The sequence below is a fragment of the Pezoporus occidentalis genome, unplaced genomic scaffold (assembly GCF_034315485.1).
Source record: "Pezoporus occidentalis ecotype Australia unplaced genomic scaffold, CSIRO_AGI_Poc_V1 ctg250, whole genome shotgun sequence".
NCBI lineage: Eukaryota > Metazoa > Chordata > Aves > Psittaciformes > Psittacidae > Pezoporus > Pezoporus occidentalis.
In genome coordinates this window covers 527,811-549,180 of record NW_026914395.1, presented here as the reverse complement: position 1 = coordinate 549,180, position 21,370 = coordinate 527,811, and the positions used below count along the sequence as shown (strand labels likewise).

Genomic DNA, 21,370 nt, shown 5'->3' with positions numbered 1-21,370 from the left:
CTGTCCCAGCCACTTTCCACTGCCTGGCTCCCTTCCCAAGGCTGGCTCATGTGTCCTACATCCAAAGGCTGGGCTAATGGGGTCAGCAAACCTGCACTTGGCCCTGCTGTGCCTGTCTGGAGATGGGGCAGATGCTCTCCCTGTTCACTCAGTCTCTACTTCAGAGGCCTTACACCAGAGATACAAGTTTTTCTGGAGCAAAAGATGCCATGAGGTGGTGAGGTCATGAGTTATTCAGGGTGGCAGTAAACAGGGGTAGGCACAGATCTCACCCACAGGACTCGAGGCAAGAATCTGTAGGATGATGCCCGTGGCAGGGGTTGGAACTGGATGATCTTTAAGGTCCCTTCCAACCCAAACCCGTCTGTGGTTCTCTGGTGTGCAGGAAGGGGGAAAAGAGGAAACAGCCTTGTCCTCTGATGGGAACAGGGCTGCTTTGCATGTCCTGAGAAGCTTCTGTGCTGGTGCTGTGGCTGGTATCATTATGGGAAGTACCAACTGATGTTAAGCAGGACCAAGCTGCCCTTACATCCTTTAACGAGCTTTGGTAGTTTTCATTTTAATTGTCCATAGATACATTTCTACCCGACTGTCTCACAGCTCTTTGATCCCTGTCCGTCTCCACCTAAAGCCTGGGTAAGGTTTGTAGCTGCTCCCTCCTCCCAGTCTGGGGAATCTGCTGACCTCTCTCCTGCAGGAAACGCCTCAAACGCCTTTTCACCCTTGGAGCTGGGGACAGGACCAGAGCAGGGGTGAGCAAAGAGGAGTTTGCTCATTGCAGGGAACTTTGCTCTGTGGTTGACCCGATGGGAATGGATACGCTGCATGTTCCCATCCCTCTGCCCCACAGCCTGGAGAGGAGCTGCTGGTTCTGCTCTGGAGCCTCAGGCAGCAGCATCTCGGAGTTCACTGCTGCTCACAGCAGTGTTCAGGAGTGCTTCTGAACCTTCCTACAGCCCTGCTACACGGCAGAGTGTGCCTCCCAAACCAGGCAGACTTCACCCTCCTGTTCCACAGTGGGCTTCCCGGCAGCCGGGTCCTCAGCGGTTCCCGAGTGCCATCTGCTGCTGGAACAGCGTCCTGCAGCAAGGGAGAGAAACCAAGCTGGAGATGGGTGAAGTGCCCTTGGGAAGTGGCACCATGGAACTGAGGGGCTGTGGAGGAGTCTCATAGAGCGCAAAGGGAAAGGAAGGATGGTTTCCCTTCCTTTCCCTTCCCTTTGGAAAGCAAAGCGGTTCTTGCTGGTAGAAGGGCTGATGGAGGGATGCCAGGAATGCTTCTTGGGGCAGTCAGGTTTGAGTTTGTTGAGGACTCAGATTCTTTCTTTGTAAGAAACAAACTCTTGCTGTCAAAATATGGGGTGATGCTTGCTGCAGGCTGCTGGGTGCTGCCCTGGTTCTTTGTGCTGAAACTGAAAGGGAGAGGCTTTGCAGCTCCCAGCTAGAGAAAGGGGCTGTGTCACTGTCACGAGCACAGAATGGACAGGTCATTGCCCTCATTTCCTGCCTTTGCCGCAGGAAATCTCCACCAAACCTTGCCCTGAGTGAAGAGCAGGGGCTGCAAGCAGCAGGAGGCTGTGCTCAGTTTGCTCAGCTGAGCCCCTGTAGAGCAGCAAAACCCCCTTACGTCCTCTGGATCGCTCCAGCTTCCAGGCTTTCCTGCAGGCAAACTGCTGTCTGCTCCAGGACTGCTCCTCAGGGGCTGCCAACACTTAGCAAGAGCTGATACATCCCCTTTCCATGAAGAGGAAACCACAGAGCCAACCTGGGGCACCTACATGGGTGCACCCCGTGGCTTCTGTGCTGAGCAGGCTTCAGAGAGGGTACCAGACAGTGCACAGCAGCCGAAGCACAGTAAAGAGCCCAGAATCAGGCCATCAGCCTATTAAAGACCTTCTAGTGATTTTAGAAGAGTAAAGGGATTAACTCCAGACGTGGTGGACAAATTCCTTAGTGAGTAATTCAGCTGTTCTTCTAATGTCCTTCCTGTTGTATTTGTAATAGTGTTTGAAGGACTCTCTCAAGTTGCTGCATGCTGGGAGAGAGTTGCCACCAACTGCCCAAGAGAGCACTACTGATGTGCTTCAGCCACCAAGGTGAGGTACTCAGTGTGTCCTGAGGTCCTGCAGGATGTCATCCATCCAGTACACCCTTCTCACTGGAGCAGGAGACCGGGGACTGTCATCCTTGGAGGAGATGGTCCTCTCCTTCCCAAGTGCACGCCTCTGGGTCTTGGTGCTCCCTGGTGCCAGGGTGATGGTTCTGGAGGATTGTCCTTACTCTGAGCTAGGCACAGATCCCGTGGGAAGGCAGTGCTCATCTTGGGATTGGCACTGAGTTTAGAGCAAGCCCTCAAGTTGAGGACAGCCATGGTGTTATTGCAATCCTTTCTGGCCAGGACACCAGCAATAGACAAATATATGTGCATGCATATAACCCCATAAATCTCAGCAGGTTCTGCTTTCTGCATCCTGGGAGAGTCCCAAGAGCACAACCAGGTCCCCAAACCAGCCTGTTTTGCCCCAGTGCTGAAGCTGCAGATGCTGTTCCCTTGACGGGGCCCTTTTGCCCCTGGGTTTCCATGTCCTCAGTGCTCACTGAGCATTCATCTTCCCATTCGCCTCAGATGATGATGCAAAAGTAAATGCTTGTCATTTACACCACTCAGACATGGAAAAGGAGAGCTGAGAAATGTCTGCTCTGTGTTGAGGGCAGTGGCGTAGCTGACACTGCCCTGGAGGGAACTGCAGCTCTACTGAGCAAAGGCAAAGGTATTTTGGGGCTCTTTGTACCTGCTCATGGCACTGCTGTTGTCCCCACCATTGGTAACAGCAGAGACCTTGCATGCTATGGCTGTGAGGTCTGTAGGGTTTTCCCAGTTTTCCATCCACAGCAGGGTCTTCCACGTCCTTCCTCAAGCCTGAACCCATAGGCACTGCCTGGGGGATGGGTTCCATTTCCTTTCATCACTTGAGTAGCTGCTAATTCATATGGGTCAGTCTTTTCCTCTAAGCTCCTTTACCAAAGTCACCCTTCCAGCTCCTTTAGTGCCTTAGCCCTGAGGTCCCATAGCCAGAGCCATGCCCAGGGGAGGGATCAGATCCAGAGCTCTTCAAAGGTTTTTGAAGGCTTCCTTTGAACCATGCTGGGTTTTCTGTTGAACATCGTGGATTTTGTGAGCAGCTGACCTGCTCAAAGCTCTTAGAGGGGACAGGCCTGCTCCTTTGGTTTTCCCATAACAAACATAGCAGAGCCCTCATTAAGGTTGGGTGTGCATCAGTCCTTGGGCAACAATATTCCCCTGTGTGCTTCCACCTCCTGGTTGTGTGTTGCTTGGGTCCATCAGAAGCTGAAGAAAGGGGCAGCCAGACTGCATTGAGGGGGGGCACATGGGGCACAGCCAGGACATGGTGCTGAGATGAGGGTTTGAGTGTGGCAACCCAAGAGGCAGCAGATGAATCCTAGAATCCCAGAGTGGTTGGGGTTGGGACCTCAAAACTCACCCAGTTCCAACCCCCTGCCACAAGCAGGGACACCTTCCACTAGAGCAGCTTGCTCCAAGCCCCTGTGTCCAGCCAGGGATGGGGCAGCCACAGTATCATGTATCTAATATTCTATATTCTATATTTGATGTATTATATGAACGTTGCCTGCTCCTCCAAAGCCCCACTTCGTTGCTTTGCTGGAGGTCATCCTGGCAGCTTTCAGATGGGGACTCACCGGTGGACTCTCTCCTTCAACCACACGCTTCACGGTGCGGGCTGGCAATGCCCACCCAGAGCACAGCTTCTGCTCCCTCCCTGCAGGAAAGGCACGTTTGGAAAGCAGGGAAATCATTCCCAATGGATACTGCAATTAAGCAGAAAAAGGCAATCCCAGCTCGTGTTTCCCCAGGGAGGCTCACGCACATCCTCACACCCAGGAGCCATTCAGGACCCCCGATATTATCCCTATCCCCCGCCAGGCGTGCAACCGGCCACGCAGAACAAATACCCCGAGCCCGTGAATGGCCACCGGGTGAAGTCAAGCTGTTTGCCTGCTCCCTTTCTCATTGTCCTCCCAGCTTCTCCCACTTTGAAGCGGGGCTTGCGGCATCAGGAAGTTAAAAGGAGCCAGGAGCGGGGGGGGCAAAAGGGGGAGTGTTTCTTTTAAACAGAGAGCGAGGCTGGAGCGGAGGACACAGGCACTCCAGACCCTGCCTGTGCTCGGTATATTAGGCAGCCAGTGCTCTTGGCTGGCAGCCCAGACAGGCTTTTGTAATCAAAACATGATCCTGTGTGCTGTGCAACCAGTGCGGAGAAAGGCCGGCTGATGGCTCTCCCCTTCTAGCTCTGCGCTGGAATCCGCCGCCGATGGCCACCATGCACCGAGCCGTGAGTGCTGCCCCTGGGGGCCCGGGAGGGACGCGGGGGGCCCTCGCCGCACCGGGACGTGCTGTGCCTGCCCTCGGGCGGGGGGGCTGCCCCTGCCTGCGCCTTTGTTGTTCCCCTCCTCGCTGGCTGCCGGCCGGCTCCGGGTGCTCGGGGCTGGGGGGGGATTTGCGGTGCTGAGCTCTGTGTGCCCGTGGCGGGGCCGCAGGACGCGGTGGGAGGCCGGGGTCGGTGTCAAACGCGAGCCGCGGCCGAGCTGGACGGTGCCTGTCCTGGCGGAGCTCGCAGCAGGAGCTGTCAAGCCAGAGGATATCCCTTAAAGAGAGCGGATGCGTTTGCTTACGCAGAGGAGCATTAGCGACGGGCCTCGCTCCGCTCCCCTCTCCCCTGCCTCCTCCTGCTGCCTTTCTCGCTTTCCCAACCCTGCTGCCTCCAAGAAGGCAGGAGATGGGAGAAGAGTGTGGGAAAACAGAGCCGGGCCAGATCGAGACGTCCTCCAGCCCCCCCAGCTGTGTGTGTATGCACTGCCCGTGAGAGGGGCATGACAGGACGAGATGGCGTCAGTTCATCGAAGCACGAGGCCCTCTCTCTCCGTTTCTCCTTTTGTGTCAGTTGTAGGTGCAGTAGAAAGAGGCCTCTCGTTCTGCGCCTTCACTTTGCAATCAGGAGGCATCAGGCTTGGCTGCTTTCAAAGCCATCGTACGCTGCCAAAGCCATTTATAACCCTCCTGTGGCTTGGACATACGGGCACCTTGGCTCCCCGGAAGAGCTTTGCTCTGGGGAGGGCACGGTGTGGCCACTTTTCACCCCGAGCATCAGCTTCGGCCTGGGCTGGGGTAGCGGGTTGGTTCCAGAAGCAGAGAGCAGGGCACGTCCCCTGTTATCAGCTGGCTCAGAGCGGTGGCAGCGGGTGAGCAAACGCTGACTTGGCTGAAGCATACAATGGGTGATCCCCTGGGACGTGGTGCTGCTGCAAGGCAGAGCGGCTGCTTCTAGCCCGGGGTGCATGGGAAGGGACCATCCCTTGTCCACAGCTCCCAGTGTTTGCTGAAACAGATCGTGCACAGAGAAATACCTCAATGTCTTCATGAGTAAAAGGCAGGAGAAGTGCTCGATAGCAGCAAAACTTCCCTTCCAGTGCCTGGTTTCCAGCTGGAAATGGAAAGACCCCCCTCCCCCTGCACGAGCTGTGTTGCAGCGTAGACAAAACGCTGACAAATGTGCAGCCCTGTGTGTTGGGAACAGCCTGACAGCTCTGTGCCATCGTTTGCCTTTGGAAAGAGCAGGGCACGAATCCAATCTCTGCAGGAACTGTTAAATCCCTCCTGAGCCCGCAGCTCTGTCGGTGTGCCTTCAAAGGAATCTGGAGATGAAAGGGGTGTGTTTGAGGCCGTGCACCACTTTGATCCCACCCTCAAGCAGGCAACACCCCAGCACTGAGCAAACAGCAAACCTGCCAATTTGGTGCTCACAGAATAGCTTCCGTTCAGGTCAGCACTGAATTCAGCTCTACTCAGCCTTGCAAAGAGGCCATGGAAGTGTATGCACCCTCGTGCACACCCCACTCCCTTGTCCTGCACCCCAGGGATTGATGGCAGTGGAAAAGTGCGTTTCCTGCTCCCACGGCCCTTGACAAGATCCCGTTGTCCAGCAGGAGAACGTGTGCTGGTTTCGATGTCCCTCATGTCCCACCGGAGCACAAATGCCTGTGTCCTGCAGAGCAGCTCTCTGCAAGGGCTGTGATTAAATACCCCTTGTTGGGGACACGAGGGGGGATGAGCTTGTGTCGGTCTGAGCGCTGCTTCAGCAAACTGGTTCCTCTGCCTTTCCCCTCTCTGACTTCTGACATCCTCTGCCATGGTATTACATTTGCAACCTTCGGGCCCTTTCCTCCAAAGAACATGACCTAGGCAGACTTCTTCCCTATCCATGGCCTTATTTTGTGCAGATGAAGCTCAGATCACAGCTGATGTTGTTTAGCTTTGGGGTTTTTTTAATGGAAAGCCCTGGAAATGAGCCTGCCCCATCCCTGGCAGTGTTCAAGGCCAGGTTGGACACAGGGGCTTGGAGCAAGCTGCTCCAGTGGAAGGGGTCCCTGCCTGGGGTAGGGGCTGGAGCTGGAGGAGCTTTGTGGTCCCAAACCAGCCTGGGATTCTATGAAAGGCAGCCCCAGCATTGCAGGGATGTGCTGTGATTCAGCAGCTGGTTCCCTTCCTTTGAAGGGATCTATCCCATTCACACAAGGGGACAGTTTGGAGCCCTGCTTCCCAGGAGCCTGTGATGCTTTGGGAAGAGCAGGGATGCCAACCCCAATGAATCCCCACACATTACCTGGAATTAGTTTCTGAAGGGCAGCTGCTCAGACATAGCCACATTCTTCCTTGGCGTCCATCTCCCAGGTGGCTCAGCACCTCCCCGTGTTCAGGAGGTGATTCCTGCAGCTCATCTCGAGCAGGATGTCCCCATCCTGGCAAAATGCTACATGACACACAAGTAATTGAAGGTTGGGTTCCCAGCCCCTTAATTCTACGTCGCTTGATGCATTGGCACAGTGAACACACACATCTTGAGGGGGCTGGAACCCCTGTACATCAGTGGATAGAGCTCACAAAGGTAGCAGGGAACATAGAGCACAGTCAAAGCTTTTCCCTCCCCCTGGGCTACAGCCTCTGTGGTTTCATTCACTCTTTGCCTTCAAGCCTTGAGCTTCTCACTGCATGTTTGATCTGGTTAAGACGGGCTGGGTTTGACAGTGCTCCTCCATCCCATCCCATCCTCTGGACCTCTGCTGCTCCAGTTTTCCCTCTGGTGACCCAGTTAGGAATAAGCAAAAGGTAACTGAGGTCTCCCTTCCCAGGAGAAGGGCTTTGTGAGCCCCTGAACTCCTGCCTGAGGCTCCTGGCTTACCCAGTGCAGGGTGGGTGTCAGACCAGATCCCATGTCCCCAAGTGCCACTGCTGGCTCCTGACAGATCCATCCCTAAGGAGGTCACAGATGCTATGTCATGATTAATGAAGGAAAAACCCCTCCTGCCTGTGCAGAAGCTCTTCCCAAGCACTGAATGCATTGGATTCAATAGATGGATGGAGGATGCTGCAGGGATTTAGCCCTCGGGATGGGCACAGCAGGAGCAGAAGCGCTCACTCACAGGGGTGTGGTGGGGATTTGCTCCTGTGGAAACAGGGAAACCAACAGTTCTCTGGAGGGTCTTGGTGGTTTTATGAGGAATTTGATGGGAAGCCAACAGGGATAGACATAAAACATGCCTTGCCAATGCATCGCCAGCACAGCTTGCCCGTGGGCAGGTCCCTCTCCCTGCCCATGCGCTGTGGCTGGGGTGAGGTGTCCTGGAGCAGGGTCTGATACCAGCCCAAGGGACCTCGAGAGCTCCAGGGTGAAGATGGGGCTGGGATGTGCAGTGCCACAGGGGAGGCAGTGCTGACCCCAGAGGACGTTAGGGCGCACGAAGATCTTCACCACCTCTTGGGACCATCTGTATGCCTCTCCAGCACAGGCTGGCTGTTTCCACTTCATAGGGAGACAACCTGCAGGAGCAGCATCCAGTCGTAGGCAGACGGGTGATGCTTTCATTCCATTTGCATCTTGATTCCTCCAGACGTCCCTGGCTCTGTGGGCAGTATGCATTGTGCACAGCAGCTGGATTTGCTGCAGTGCTTCTGCAGATGCACTGCTCAGCACCCAGTGGTGAAGGCAGCAGATGGGGGTAACCTGTAGGTGGTCACAGTTGAGGTGCTAGCAAAGCAGCCTGCTCAGATTTGGGGTTCCTTTCCTCTCCTCCTCAGTCTCATTTCATCTTTCCCAGCTCTCTGTGTGAGTGAAGGAGAGGGAACATGAGCTCTCTGCCTCATGCAGATGCCATGCTGATAGGGCCAGCACAAACCCGCTGTTTAAAAATAAACCTGTATAGTGCCTTGGAGAGCTCAGCCTCGCCTCTTGCTCCTCATTCGAGCACCAGGCAGAGTCTGGACGGTGTGGACCAGCTGCTGCAGTGAGTCCATCCTCATCAGCGTTGTCACTAGGCACTGCTGTCACTGGAATTGCAAAGCTCCAATTTGTTGTTCCCTGTGGTCACCAAGGTGCTGGCTGAATGTAAATGTGATACTGATGTGCCTGAGAGCACCTGAACCAGCCGCAGGGAGAGGTGGTGTTGCTGCGTGCAGGCAAGCAGTGTGTTAACTCTGGAGCCTACTGCCAGCCGTCGAAGAGGGACATCAGCCTCTTGCCCTAAGTGTCTCAGTGCTGAGCAAACGAAAAGGTCAGTTCTGTCAGGAAAAGGTCTGTTTTCAACATACATATTCTTTCTAATGGAGGACCAAGGGGAGAAATGATGGGGAAAGACTCTTTCACTGCCCACCCTGTACAAAGAAGGAGCAGGTTTCACGCCGTTGCTGTGATGACTGAGAAGAGCTCTCCTGCTCCTGTTGCAGGATGCAGCTGTGGAGGATGCAGTGCTCAGGAAGAAAGAGCAGAAAGATGTGGAGCTCGACAAGAAGATCTTGGCCCTGCGGAAGAAGAACGAAGCGCTCATACGAAGGTACCAGGTGAGTCTGCAGGCTCTGCCCTTCCCCAGCTCTGTTTTGGAGTCCCCAGCTCACAGAGGGAAGGACATGGTGAGCACTCTTGAGGTGACTGTTCAATAGACAACATTTTTACATGGGAAGGCGTTTGGAGCAGCTGGGCAGAGCTCTGTTAGCCATGGCTCTGGAATTGCATTGGAAAGCAGACCTACCAATGCGTGCCTAGCTGCTACAGCACCTCCTCTCACCCTCCCGTCTGCCTCTGTCTGCACCACACTTCCCAGCCATCCATCTCCTGTTCCCCTGACTTTTCCACATCTATCCTTTCCAGTGTCTCATGTTTATCCTCTTGGATGCATAGGAGATTGCATCCCCAGTACATTTGATGGGTTCATCTTGCCTGCCAGGGCAGTAGTATGGGTTGAGGCTCTTCCCTGGCCGTTTCTCTGGAGCACAGAGGTCTCCAAAAGAGATTCCATGAAAAAAGAGGGAAGGCATATCAAGGCTTTAGCAGCCTGCTGGTTACTGCACCTTTACCCTGGATTAGAAGGAAGTACTCCAGCTACACCCCCTGGTTTCTGATCCTGCCTCATCCCTAACCCTAACTCTCGGCCAAGGCGTGCAGGAGATATCCAGCCTGGCTGTTACGAGCTGGTTTGGGTGCCATGGTGCTAACCCAGAGCTGTGTCTGGATTTGTTTAATGTCGGTACAGAGTAGGACAGCCTGGGGATGCTCCTGGCAGAAGGATTCCCCTTGGCTTGTCCAGGATGTTCTCCTGCCTGTACTCAAGGCCACTTGGCCTGAGGGGCTCTTCAGCACTTGCTGGCTGGGTGGGCAGCCTGGAGTCTGGCAAAGAACCCAAAGCCCCTGAGCACACTTTGTGTGTTGGAGCCATGGCTGAGACTGAGTGGGGCTGGGGCTGGGTCTTGCTTAGGAGGCATTTCCCTTGGTACCATTGGAGCCATTTTGGGCCTTCCCTGGTGGCAGCAAAAACTGGTGCACAGTGGAAAGCTCTGGTTGAATGTCACAAGCAGCTGGGGGAGAGGAACTCTCACTCCTGTATGAAATACTGCCACTAGCACTTGGCTTCTAGAAGAGGCTGGCGTGTAGATGGCCAGATCTCAGCCACCTTCCCATGGCCACAGATGATGCTCTGGCCCCACGCTGGCCTAGGGACCATGGTTTCCGTGCACACGCTCCCTTTCTGCAGGCCTGGGGAGTCTTCCACAGATCCTGTTCCCAATGCGTCCTGAATACCACACTGATCATCTTCTCTGTGTGTCAGGAAGGGACCCCTGTGCCCTGTGCTGAGACCATAGGGAATGCTCTGAGCCAACAAGAGGTTTACCTGTGGCACAGGAACAGGTAAAGCAGGTCATAGCTATCTGTGGCCCCTTCCAAGGGCACATAAATGGGACACAGGTTGATCCACTCCCTTTTAGAGGTGGAGGTGTGGAGCCATTTAGGAGTAATCCTGAGCAGGAAAAGGGACACCACCTGCAGACATGCTGGTACAGGCTGATGATAAGGGTATATGTGTGTTTCAGGAAATAGAAGAGGACAAAAAGCGAGCTGAACAGGAGGGAATGGCTGTTACCTCCAGGAGACCCAAGCAGGATGGACTCACTATTACCATCACCAAAGCTCACAACGTAAGTGCTGCCTCTGTCACCACGGGCCAGCTCTCACTCCAGCAGTGTTTCTGAAGGAGCCACCACAAAGCTCTGTCAGGCACAGGACATAGCTCCTAGACCCTTGCAGGAGGATGGGAAACCTCTGCAGAGGTGTGTGATCAGGGTGGTTTTAGCTTCCAGCCATGCCCAGGCACCTGCAGCCAAGCAATGGAATCCACAGGTGAATGAACCAGTGTGTGCACAGGCCCTGGCCGGGTCCCTGGTGTCAGCATCACTGCAGATACATAGGCAGAGCATATGAGGTGTATGTGTGTCACTGGAGGCGTCAGGAATGCCTCTAGGAATGCTTGTAGGCTGGGCAAGGTCATGGGCTCCTCAGGCTTTGTGGGTGAGCAAAGCAAGCAGCTCTTGGTTGCTCTGGGGCAAAGGCTGTGGGTCACAGGCTTCCTTCCCAGCTGGGCCAAACCTGTGTCTGACCAGCCCTGTCCACCCCTCCTGGCAGCGTGGGGCTTGGTGAACCAGTAAACCACCCAACACTCCTGCTTTAACCTCCTTTGCCAGGGCCAGAGTGGAGCTCACTGAGGCAGCCCACCCTCCTTCCACGCAGCATTCCTGGTTCCTGGATCCAGGCGAGCACAGTGCTCGTGTCTCAGCCGTGCCCAGCCCCTGCCTCTCTCCAGAGGTGCACTGTTGCACACATTTTTCTCTCATACAGGACCTGAAAGATGCAATTACCCAGACTGAACACTATGGACAAGATAGCCCAGCCCTCTCGATGGTGAGCAGCACCCTCAGGAGCCATCCCCTTGGCTTCCAAGGCCGTCTCCATCAGGACTTAGGCATTCCCGATCTAACTCAGCTGCAGAAAGAGATGAGGATGACATTTGTTTCCTATGACTCTGGCATTTTAGCCTGAAATGTCAGATTTGTAAGTGCAAAGGATTTTGCAGACCCACAGTAACTGTGGGTTTTGGTGCTTAGCAGACAAGGAGCCCCTTGTTCCCTAAGGAATGTCACGGCACCGTGCCAGGCGCGGGAAGCCTCCTCGGGGCAAGGCTGCCTTGGCTGTAACTGGGCTCCCCATGTGTGTGCAGGTGTGTCTGGGGAAGGGAATCCCATCACTGAGCCAAGGGTCTAGATTTCCTAATGGAAATGGTTCCGCTTTCCAGGATAAAAGGGTGGTGAGTGAGAAATGGGTGAGCCCCTGCACTACGAGCCCTGTGTTCGGCATCGGCAGTGAGGAAGACGAGGAGGAGGAGGAAGCAGATCATATGTTCACCTTCAGGATGGGGAAGAGGATGCAGCTGGCTGTCACCATGGACAACAAAGCCAAGGTGAGCAGGGAACGGGATCCCTCTTACGCTGTAGCCTCTTGACTTACAAAGCACCTTTTGTTCTGCCTCTTACTCGAGCTTGCTGCTCAGCATGTCTCCTGGTGCCACATCTCCAAAGGGGATAAACCCTTTCTCTCCTCAGTCCTTCAGCACAGCCTCAGTCTCCATCTCGAGTTGTCACACACTTCCCTCCCTGTATCTGATTCAGGAGTCAGCCTCCAGGCCTTGCTGACCCTCCCCAGTGGCTCCCTCCAGCCATGTGTGGCCAGTTCCCTTTCAGAGAGATCAGCCACTCATTGCCCTCCTGGGCCACCAGTGGGTTGCTGTGCCTGCAAAGGGGATGGGAGGAAGCGGAGCTCAGACAGACTTAGCTGCATTACTATTCCCAGGGAAGCAGTGATAAAACCAGCATCGTTTCTCCCTGTTAATGTATTCCAGACAGTCCTAAATACAGGAGGAAAACCAGTGACAGGAGTATCTGTGGCAGCTGCCAATGTGATGGGCAGAAAATGCAACCCAGTCCTTGCAGATTTCATTAAAAACTATGTGAAAAGGCAAAGGGGATAGAAAATGCTGCCTCATTTCTTAAATCCCAGAACATCCTGGGCACTACCCTGTTCCCTGTGGAATTTGTGCCTGTAGGATTAATGATCCAATGGCAGCTTTGGCATGTCAGGACTAACTTGCCAGGAAGGGTTTGATGGACCTTTGGCAGTTGGTATTGGCAGCACATCCCAGGAAGGATGGGCCTGCATGGGCTTCACTTGGGGTGTATCTCAGGGCCCTGATCCTGTTCTCCCTGGGCACAGTGAGTTTAACCACAGGGATAAATAGGAGCAAGGATCAGAAGTGCCACCTTCTTTGGAAGCGTGGTATCTGCATGTGCAGGTGCAGTTGTATGGGACTCAGGGAAGCCTTGCTGGGACACTGGAGTGGATGAGACCAGCTCCTGTCACAGTAGCACTGGGAAAAGGAAGTGGTGGCAGCAGATGGTGCTCCTGTGGGTCCCCTTTGAGGCCCAGCACCGTGCTCTGTGCACAAAGTGAGGCTGGGTTTGAACTGAAGGCCAAGCCAAAGACATTCCCCAGGGTCCTGAAGCAAACCCCACCCTTCCTGCTGCCTGGGGCAGGAGCGCTGGAGCCTTGGCTGTAAACAGGAGGCAGGGAACAATTTCTCCCTCTGAAGCAGCTTGCAAACATGTCTCTGATGCTGTGCCTCCAATGCCTTTTCATTGCTGTCTCTCTAGGACATAGTTACCTTTTCTTTCCACGAACAAATAGGCCGCAGTGATTGTGCCATTATGAAGTCATGATGTGTTACCTTGAAGGAACTGAGTCATCCAGGAAATAATGCACCTCTCAGAATGGTTTTTGAGGAGAAAGGGACTGAAGCCTCTCATTTCCTTTGTTCCAGAGAGATTACCAGTAGCAGGAACATCCCCTTCTAATGCCATTTCATTCCAGCACAGCCAAACCACCTCCTGATGCTAGGGGAAACGTTCTGCTTTTCCTAGAACAGAGGGTACACAGAAACCTCCCCATCCTCATCACAGACTGAACTCTGCCGGTGAAATACTCCAAGGTCTCTCCTGGCTTTGTAGCTCTGCGTGGGCTTCTCTCTGAAGCAATGACATGTGCAGAGTGAGTGCCTCTTGCCGACAGGCCGTGTCCCCTGCAGCTGCTTCCAGCATCTTTAGCTCAGAATCCAAGCCCTAGATGGGGATTTGTGGTAGCACAAAGCACTGTGCTGCCTTAACCTCTGTGTCAGCGTGGCCACTCCATAGACCTCTGAGATTTTAATGCTGGCAACACAGACCTCTGTGGAAACTCCCCTAAGTTCCCTGTTATATGGGATGTGTGACTTTGCATTAAGAGCCTTTCACAGGCCTTAGGAGCCCCCCAGGGTCTCCGGGGGTGTTGGTGTAAAGCACAGCCCAGCAGCCTCACTTGATGACAGAGGAAGACTGATTTAGTGGTGAATGTTCTGTTGGCATCAGTCCAGAACCTTTAAATATAGTTCTCAACATGAATGAGTAGGAGGAGCATGGGGCTGTAATGGGTGAGAGGGAAAAATGAGTAGGATTTTGGACATTATATTTGGTATCATGTGGAGCACAAGCTTATTTGTTGCTGCTGCCCTGTTAAGGCACCAGGGGTAGGTTGCTTGCTCCAGCATCCCAGTGAGCTTCACCATGTGTCCTTGGAGGCACTTGCTTAGTGATTCTGGGGTGACTGAATGGACCATCACCATCCTTCCTATGACCATGGCAAGGGTTGCTGGACTGTGCTGAAAACCTTTTACATTCATTCCTAAACATCACAAATCTTTGTAAATGAGACTCCCCAAAGGAAATGCAGGTGGAAAACTGCATAAACTGGACAGAAGCTTTCCTTTGTTCCTCAGATAGGTATTTCTGACACTACCTTTGCAGTCTGGAGCATGCCTCTGACATAAGATGGGCACTTCTCAACGTAGTTCCCCCGTGAAGTGCTACAAGGCAGCAGGGTAGCTTTGTTTGCCTGTAGCTGCAGAGCTTGTGCCAGTCTCAGTCCTCGTGCAGGCAGGGAGTGAGCTGGGACAGGCCCTGCGGAGGGGACAGGGTGGCTCTGCCAGGCCCTGTTGTGGCTGTTTGGGCTCTGCTCTCTGCTCTTGTTGGCTCTGCATGGGAGCTTTCCTCATCTGACATCCCTTGCTTTGGGAGCTGGGAACCAAGGACCAGGAATTCCCAATGTGGGACAAGCAGTCTAGGAGATCACTGGTACTGTTAAACTAAGAAACAAGGGAAGGAAGACACGTGTTGGCACACTGTGCAGACTGTGCCTTCGGGTGATGTCTTAGTACTGTGGGAGCAAGGGAGAGAGGGTATGACAAAGAAAAGCTGGTGGTCCCCCAGCCCCTATAGGTCCCTCTATCACAGCTCTGATTTCCTGTATCAGCCTCTGAGCCTTCCCTGCCATCTCCTCAGTAAACTGCAGGGTTTAATGGCATTGCCCACTGCCAACCTTCCCAATGTGACTTTTAACATCTAATGGCCAAGGAAGGTGCCACCACCCCATAAATCCAGTGGTTTACTTTGAGGCTTCCCCCCTGCTCATGGTGTTTGGGCACAGGGGCCTGTGTGTTTGGCTACATTGGTTTTCAGGTTTGCTGTTGCACTCAGGACCCATGTCCCTCCTCAGGAAGGACCGTGTCAGGTTGTAAGTGGTGAAGCTGTCTTCAAACACACTCACCCTGGCAAGGGGTGTTTGTGACCATGTTACTGGGGAAAGGAGAGGGCATCACCACCTGAACGCTGCAGAGCTCTAGGGAACAGCTAGAATTGATGTTTGATGCAAAAGCTATGGATTAGGAGCTTGCTTTTCCCTTGCTAAGCTATCACTGGGCTTACTTTCTCAATTAAACAACTGTATTGTATTACCTACATTGAGTACTCTGTTTAGGGCAGAGCAAGCTCAGTTCTCCAGTTCATTACCTAACCTAGGATTCCTGTATGTGCCTGCTCAGGGCTTAAAGGAGGGAGGATGTATTGCCTTGAATGCTTGAGGAAGCTCAGGGTTATCTCTGGAGCAAAGACATTTCCTGGGAATAATAACTTCAGCACTGGAGTATCTATCACTCAGACTCAGGCAATTCAGTGCTTCCAAAGGTGGAACCAGCCTCTGAATCATGCTACAGAGCAGGGAGACAGGACAGCACACAGTTAAGAGCCTACTCTGCAAGGTGTAACATGGCCATCTGCCTTCAGAGGGTGTCAGTGGATCTCAGCTCTTCCTCAGGTACATCCCAGTGACACAGGACTGGGCCCTGTGCAGGACTTGAGTCATTCCTGTGACTCCCAAAAGCTTTGCTCTGACGGTGGGAGAGCACCGTCCTTGGGGAGTGTTTGCATGCTGGGGCAACAGCAGCACCTTCCATGGGCTGTGGAGTTCCTCAGTGGCAGCCTCCTGGGCTGGAGGGAGGCAGATGCTGGGGAAAAGAGAGATCCTTTGGTGGAAGACTGCTTTCCAGGTTGCTTTGTTCAGTTGCCCAGACTGCTCTATAGAGCCCTTCTTCCCAAAAGACATGAGAGAGGAGCAGGGCTTTAGGAGAGGAGAGGCTGGTGTGGGAGAGAAGGCGGAGAGGTGCAGTCTTACATACACCAGTTCCAAACTAGGGGGACTGTACTTGTCCCTGCTGTGACTGCACTGGTGGTTCTGGGGTTAGGTCACAGCCCCAGGATGTGTAGGGGGCCTCAAAAAACTGGCAAGCCCTTCTCTTCCGTGCCTTCCATACATAATCATAGAATCCCAGCCCGGTTTGGGTTGGAAGGGACCTCAAAGCTCCTCCAGCTCCAACCCCTGCCACGGGCAGGGACCCCTTCCACTGGAGCAGCTTGCTCCAAGCCCCTGTGTCCAACCTGCCCTTGAACACTGCCAGGGATGGGGCAGCCACAGCTTCTCTGGGCACCCTGTGCCAGCGCCTCAGCACAAGGCAGAGTTTAGTTTTCCTTGTAAAGGGGAATTGTGAGGCACAGACAATGCTTCATCCTTTCCAGCTCTGGGAGGCAGCTGAAATGGGAAGGCTCAGGTTTCCAGAGCAGCTGGCAAGCTTTCAGTGTTCACTCCCTTTTCTTTGTGATGGAAGGTGTTTGTTCATACATCTGGAAGACACGATCCAGTAGTGTAACCTTGTAAGGTGCTCTATAAGAGGGATCCATTGCCCTAGTCTTTAAAGGAAGAGTTAAATAAAACTGCATTTCCCTTTGCTTATCACAGGAGGAGCACCTCTGTGGGCTGTTAGTGCTGGTGCACAGCAACTTCCTAAAGTGACTATGTTAATGCTGTATGTGTGAGCTACTGCATCAGCTCAGTATCACTGACAGCAGGAGTGAGAGCAGAGGATACTCTTGTGGCCACAGACATTGTCCCATGAACCCGGAGGGGATGGCAGGAGAGATTTGCAGCTTCACATCTGTGGTCTGAAATACCAGACCAGGACAGTCTACTCAAAAGGTCAATTTTTCTTCCACCCACATCCATTAACTCGGATTTGCCCTGACATAAAGAGAAACCACATTGGTTTCTGACTGCAAGCGGGAATCCTGTGCTGGTCATTCTAATTCCAGTCTCCAATTTGAGTGAAATTGAGGACTAAAACAGATGAATTGCAGAACATGAGCAGGATTTGAGACGTTCCTTGTGTTTTAAAACATCCTGTGTTTGCTTAGTTCTGGCAGTGGAAATATGTCACCTTTGGCCATGATGTGATTCAGTCATTTGGAAGCAGGTGCCACTTAAAAGCCAAGACCTAAATGCCTGTGAGCTTCAGGGCTGAGTGATCCCTAATCCTGGTCTGCACTGCCTGGTTCCACTCAGATAACAGCCAGAGCTGCAGAAAACAGGCAAAAGCACTAAATTCACACCTGCAGATCAAACTCATTACCTGCATTCATCTGCACCTTGCACAGGGGTGCAGCCCAGCTAGTCCCATCTTCTTGATTTAAATGGTCCATAACTGGATCTTCCAGTGCGCTGAGTGAAGCAGTTCTGACTGCCACTAAGCTGGGGACTTGGGAGGTTCAGAGCAAACCTTGCCAGCAGAAGACTGAATCAAAGTTGGCCCATAATGCCATCTTTGGAGGCCCATAGACCAGTCTTTTCCATGCCCTGGTCCTACTGTGTTGCCCACCCCATTCAGCAGCAGGCCAACAGCTTGCTTTGCTGCTGATGTGTCTACACGAGTCCTTGCTGACCTTCACATCTCCCACTTGTTCCAACTCCAGGTGAGCTTTGGCTTTCCCAGCTCAATCCCTGCTCGCTCAGGTCCTGTTCCCATGATCTTTCTTGAGAGCCTGTCCCTTCCCACCTCCCTTTTTGCACTGAAGTTCAACCAGGAGCAGCCTGCTCAGCCGAGCTGGCCTCTTTCCTCACCTGCTCATGTTCTTGTACAGCAGGAGGTCCGTCCTTACGTGCCTCTGCCTTGTCCATGGAAATCAGTCAGGTCTCCTGGGCTCCTTTTCCCTTCCACTCAGCTTCCTGCAGGAGCCTGCCTGCCAGTTCCCTGAACAGCTCGACATCTGCTCTCCTGAAGGCCATGGTCTCTAGGCTGCTGCTTGCCTGGATTCCTGCTCTCAGGCTCCTAAAATCCACTGTCTTCTGGGCACTGCTGCCAAAGCTGCCTTTGACCATCACATCTTCAGCTCTGAGGTTAGTAATCAGGCAGTCGCTACTAAGCTGCAGTAACACAACCACTTGTAGTGTTATGGCTGCAATGGGATGTGTAACTAAGGACAGCATTGAATGCCCTGTTCATGGAGGGGGAGTAAAGCTCAGATTTCAGAGCAGTTTAGATCCTGGTTTGAACTTTCTGGTTTTGCCCACTCTGATAAAACCGTATCCTTCTTTAAACAGATAGAGGCTAAAACCTTCAAAACGGCTCACACAGCTTATAGGTATGGGGACTTTTCCAGGACATAGATCCTGGCTGCAGGTAAAAGTACACCAAAATGTCTGGCTCTGGTAGGTGCCAAGACACTTGTACTCCATAGAGGAGAACTCTGGAGACCTCAGAGCAGCTTCCAGTGTCTGAAGGGGGCTACAAGGATGCTGGACAGGGACTCTTCATCAGGGACTGCAGCGATAGGACAAGGGGAGATGGGTTCAAACTGAAACAGGGTTTCAGTTTAAAGTTCAGGTTAGATACAAGGAAGAAACTCTTGCTTGTGAGAGTGCTGAGGCGCTGGCACAGGGTGCCCAGAGAAGCTGTGGCTGCCCCATCCCTGGCAGTGTTCAAGGCCAGGTTGGACACAGGGGCTTGGAGCAAGCTGCTCCAGTGGAAGGGGTCCCTGCCCGTGGAAGGGATTGGAGCTGGAGGAGCTTAAGGTCCTTTCCAACCAAGCCATTTTATATTTCAGTGGTTGCCTAGTCTCTTGACTATCAGATTTTGCTCTCAGGAAAAAGATCTTGACGTCTCTAGGGATGGCCCACAGATGCTGGTCCTCAGCAGCAGGCAAAGAGGCTGCATTGGTACAAACATAGAGAACAACCCAGAAAGTACTAGAATGGGTGGAACAGATCGGCAGCAGATCCTTGCTTTGAACAAGTGGCTTCACTTACTTGAAGCAAAGCAGAAATTGCAAAGCTCCTACTCAGGGCAGCAGAACTTGTCAGGAGCTGCAGCTGAAACCTAAACCCAGAGCTCTGTGTGCTTGGGGAACGCGTGAAGGCTTCCCACCGTGTCCACCCAGTGCGGGCAGGCAGAGCCATCAGCAGCACAGGAGAGCATCCTCCCCTCACGTGCACCAGACCAACTGGAGAACTGGCTCTGCTGAGACAGCAGAATGACACAGATGTGAGGGAAGAATAAACAAGGGACTGAAGGTTTGCTGCTGGAGGTGCTCCAGCACCTCCTGAGCACATTTAGCATGTGTTAGGAAGCTCGATGACTGGACAAGCCATAAAAAAGCCCTTGCTGACGGAGGCTGTCTGCAGCAAGGCTCCCTCCTCGCTCACGTCTGCACTTCTGGCAGAGCCAAGTGAAGATGAAGCTAATGCAAGCCATCTTGATGTCATCCGTCATGGCAATTCACTGGTGCTTGCAAGGCTTCCTCACAAACCAGAGGTCAGTGCGTGCTGTTTGGTTTTGAAAGCAAGTTCGTAGCAACAAAGAGTTCCCAAGTTTCACTGAAGTTTATCTGGGCGTATTGAGCTCCTTTGAAACCGAAGCTCCAGAGGTGTGGAAGTCTAAGGAAGAAACCAGGAGAAGACACCATCCTTTAGAGAGGAAGCTTCTGGGGTTTGTTCATCCCGGGTACAGTGGAGCAGAGGAATCACACAGATGGAGAGGGAGGAAAAGATCAGTGATAAAGATGGCGATGATTTATGAAGTTGCTCATTTCCTTGTAAGGCAGCAATAAAAAGGCACATGATGGAACTGAAAGATGATCCTTTGACATGAGGAGAAGTATGTATTTTTGTACAGGAGATGTGCTCATGTTGTGGGAGTGATGGCTCCGGGCACTGCCAGGAGTTCAGCCAGCTCCAGACATCATTCCCACAATAAGAACCAGATGTAAATCCATGCAGTAAAGCCCTGAACTGATACAGACAGCTGGAAATAATACAGGAAAGGGGGAAACTGCCCTTGTGCAAGGAGTTCATAGATCTGCACGATTCCACTGAATAAATCATAGCTTTGAAGGTGATAAATTAACAAGTGTTATACACTTCAGGGTAGTAACTGCTTTGTGGGCAAGGATGGAGAGAGCCCCAGCATTGCCTTTCTCTTCCACCCTCAAGGCCTCACGCTGTATTGGGACCTGTTGTTTGGTGAGAGGACAACTCCCCGTTTGTTTCCAAGACACAACTATAAGATGGGTTGCCTGTCAAAAATAAACCCGTGAGTGGTCAAGCTGCAAAGCACCTGAGCAGGATAAATCCCACCCTACCTAGCTTGTGCTCAGCTAAACCTGTCTGTGTAAAACGACATATCCCTTAAAGTAGGGTGCCAGCAAGACTGACCCTCTGGCCCTGTCCCTGTTCTGTGGGGCTGGGCTCTCTCCTGGGAAGGGCCCTGCATGGTTAGGGCTGGTGGGATTGTCCTTAACTCGTCCCGTCCTTCCCAGGGCAAGCGCATCGTCAGTGAGAAGCGCTCCGAGTGCTTCCCCGGCGCCGGCAGAGTGCCGGACCCCAGTGAAGAGGAGGCAGACCATTTGGTGGCTTTCCGGCGGGGCAGGAGGATGCAGATTGCCATCACCATGGATAACAAGGAAAAAGTAAGTGGAGTGCATCGTGTCACTGTCACCCGCTTGTTCTGCTGCCGTGAGAAGGGCTCTGGAGACAGAGGAGGGGCTGGCCCAGCAACAGGGCACTGCCTATTAATAGGGTGGAGCTTATCACCATCAAACTCCCTGGCTTATATCCCTGTGAGAGAGGAAAGGCTACAGTCCTTTCCCTTCTCTCTGATCCTAGCTAGAGCTACCAGTCTCTTAAACACACTAGTCCAGAAGTAATAGCTGTTTGGGATGCTCGATGACAGCACTGTCAGATACGGGGCATGAATCTCACCTCCTGTCTCTCACCAGCTTCTTTTTGGGGCCATATAGCACATTGAGTCAGGAGCACTGTTCTCTTCACTCACTGCACAGCTTAAAAGTTAACAGGGCTGGGCAATATCTGCTTCTGGACCCAAGCCCTGCTGTGCCTGGCCATAACCTGCAGGCTGAGCTGCCTGAACTTTGTTAATCTTTGAAGCATATTTCAAATACTTCATTGCAAATACCTTCCTCTTTACACACACGGAGGCATGTGATACTTTATTGGAGAGCTTGCACAGATAAGCCAGAATGCCTGCAGCAAACAGGGTCACCGAAGACTAGGAAGGAAAACAACACTTAGTGTGGCTGCCAAACACACCCAGGAATGCTGGGAGACCTATGCAGCACCCTCTGTGGGCCAGCAGCCAGCCATCTGCTCTCTGCCTACATTAATCTTAGCTTCTCCTCCCCACCAGGGTTT

At 53.0% G+C, this 21,370-nt stretch overlaps 1 protein-coding gene across 2 annotated transcripts in view; it reads left to right on the top strand.

The window, feature by feature from the left end:
• The first annotated feature begins 4,146 nt into the window (after positions 1-4,146).
• The window catches only part of CCDC9B (coiled-coil domain containing 9B), a 45,693-nt gene continuing 28,469 nt past the window's right edge, over positions 4,147-21,370 (top strand). The window contains exons 1-6 of one of the 2 annotated variants that reach the window (XM_062623323.1): positions 4,147-4,372; positions 8,818-8,931; positions 10,456-10,560; positions 11,258-11,320; positions 11,712-11,876; positions 20,479-20,628. In XM_062623323.1, coding sequence (XP_062479307.1) covers positions 4,352-4,372; positions 8,818-8,931; positions 10,456-10,560; positions 11,258-11,320; positions 11,712-11,876; positions 20,479-20,628 — 618 coding nt within the window. In that variant the 5' untranslated portion in view covers positions 4,147-4,351. The remainder of the gene's footprint in view (positions 4,373-8,817; positions 8,932-10,455; positions 10,561-11,257; positions 11,321-11,711; positions 11,877-20,478; positions 20,629-21,370) is intronic. The other variant, XM_062623322.1, reaches the window with a different exon arrangement.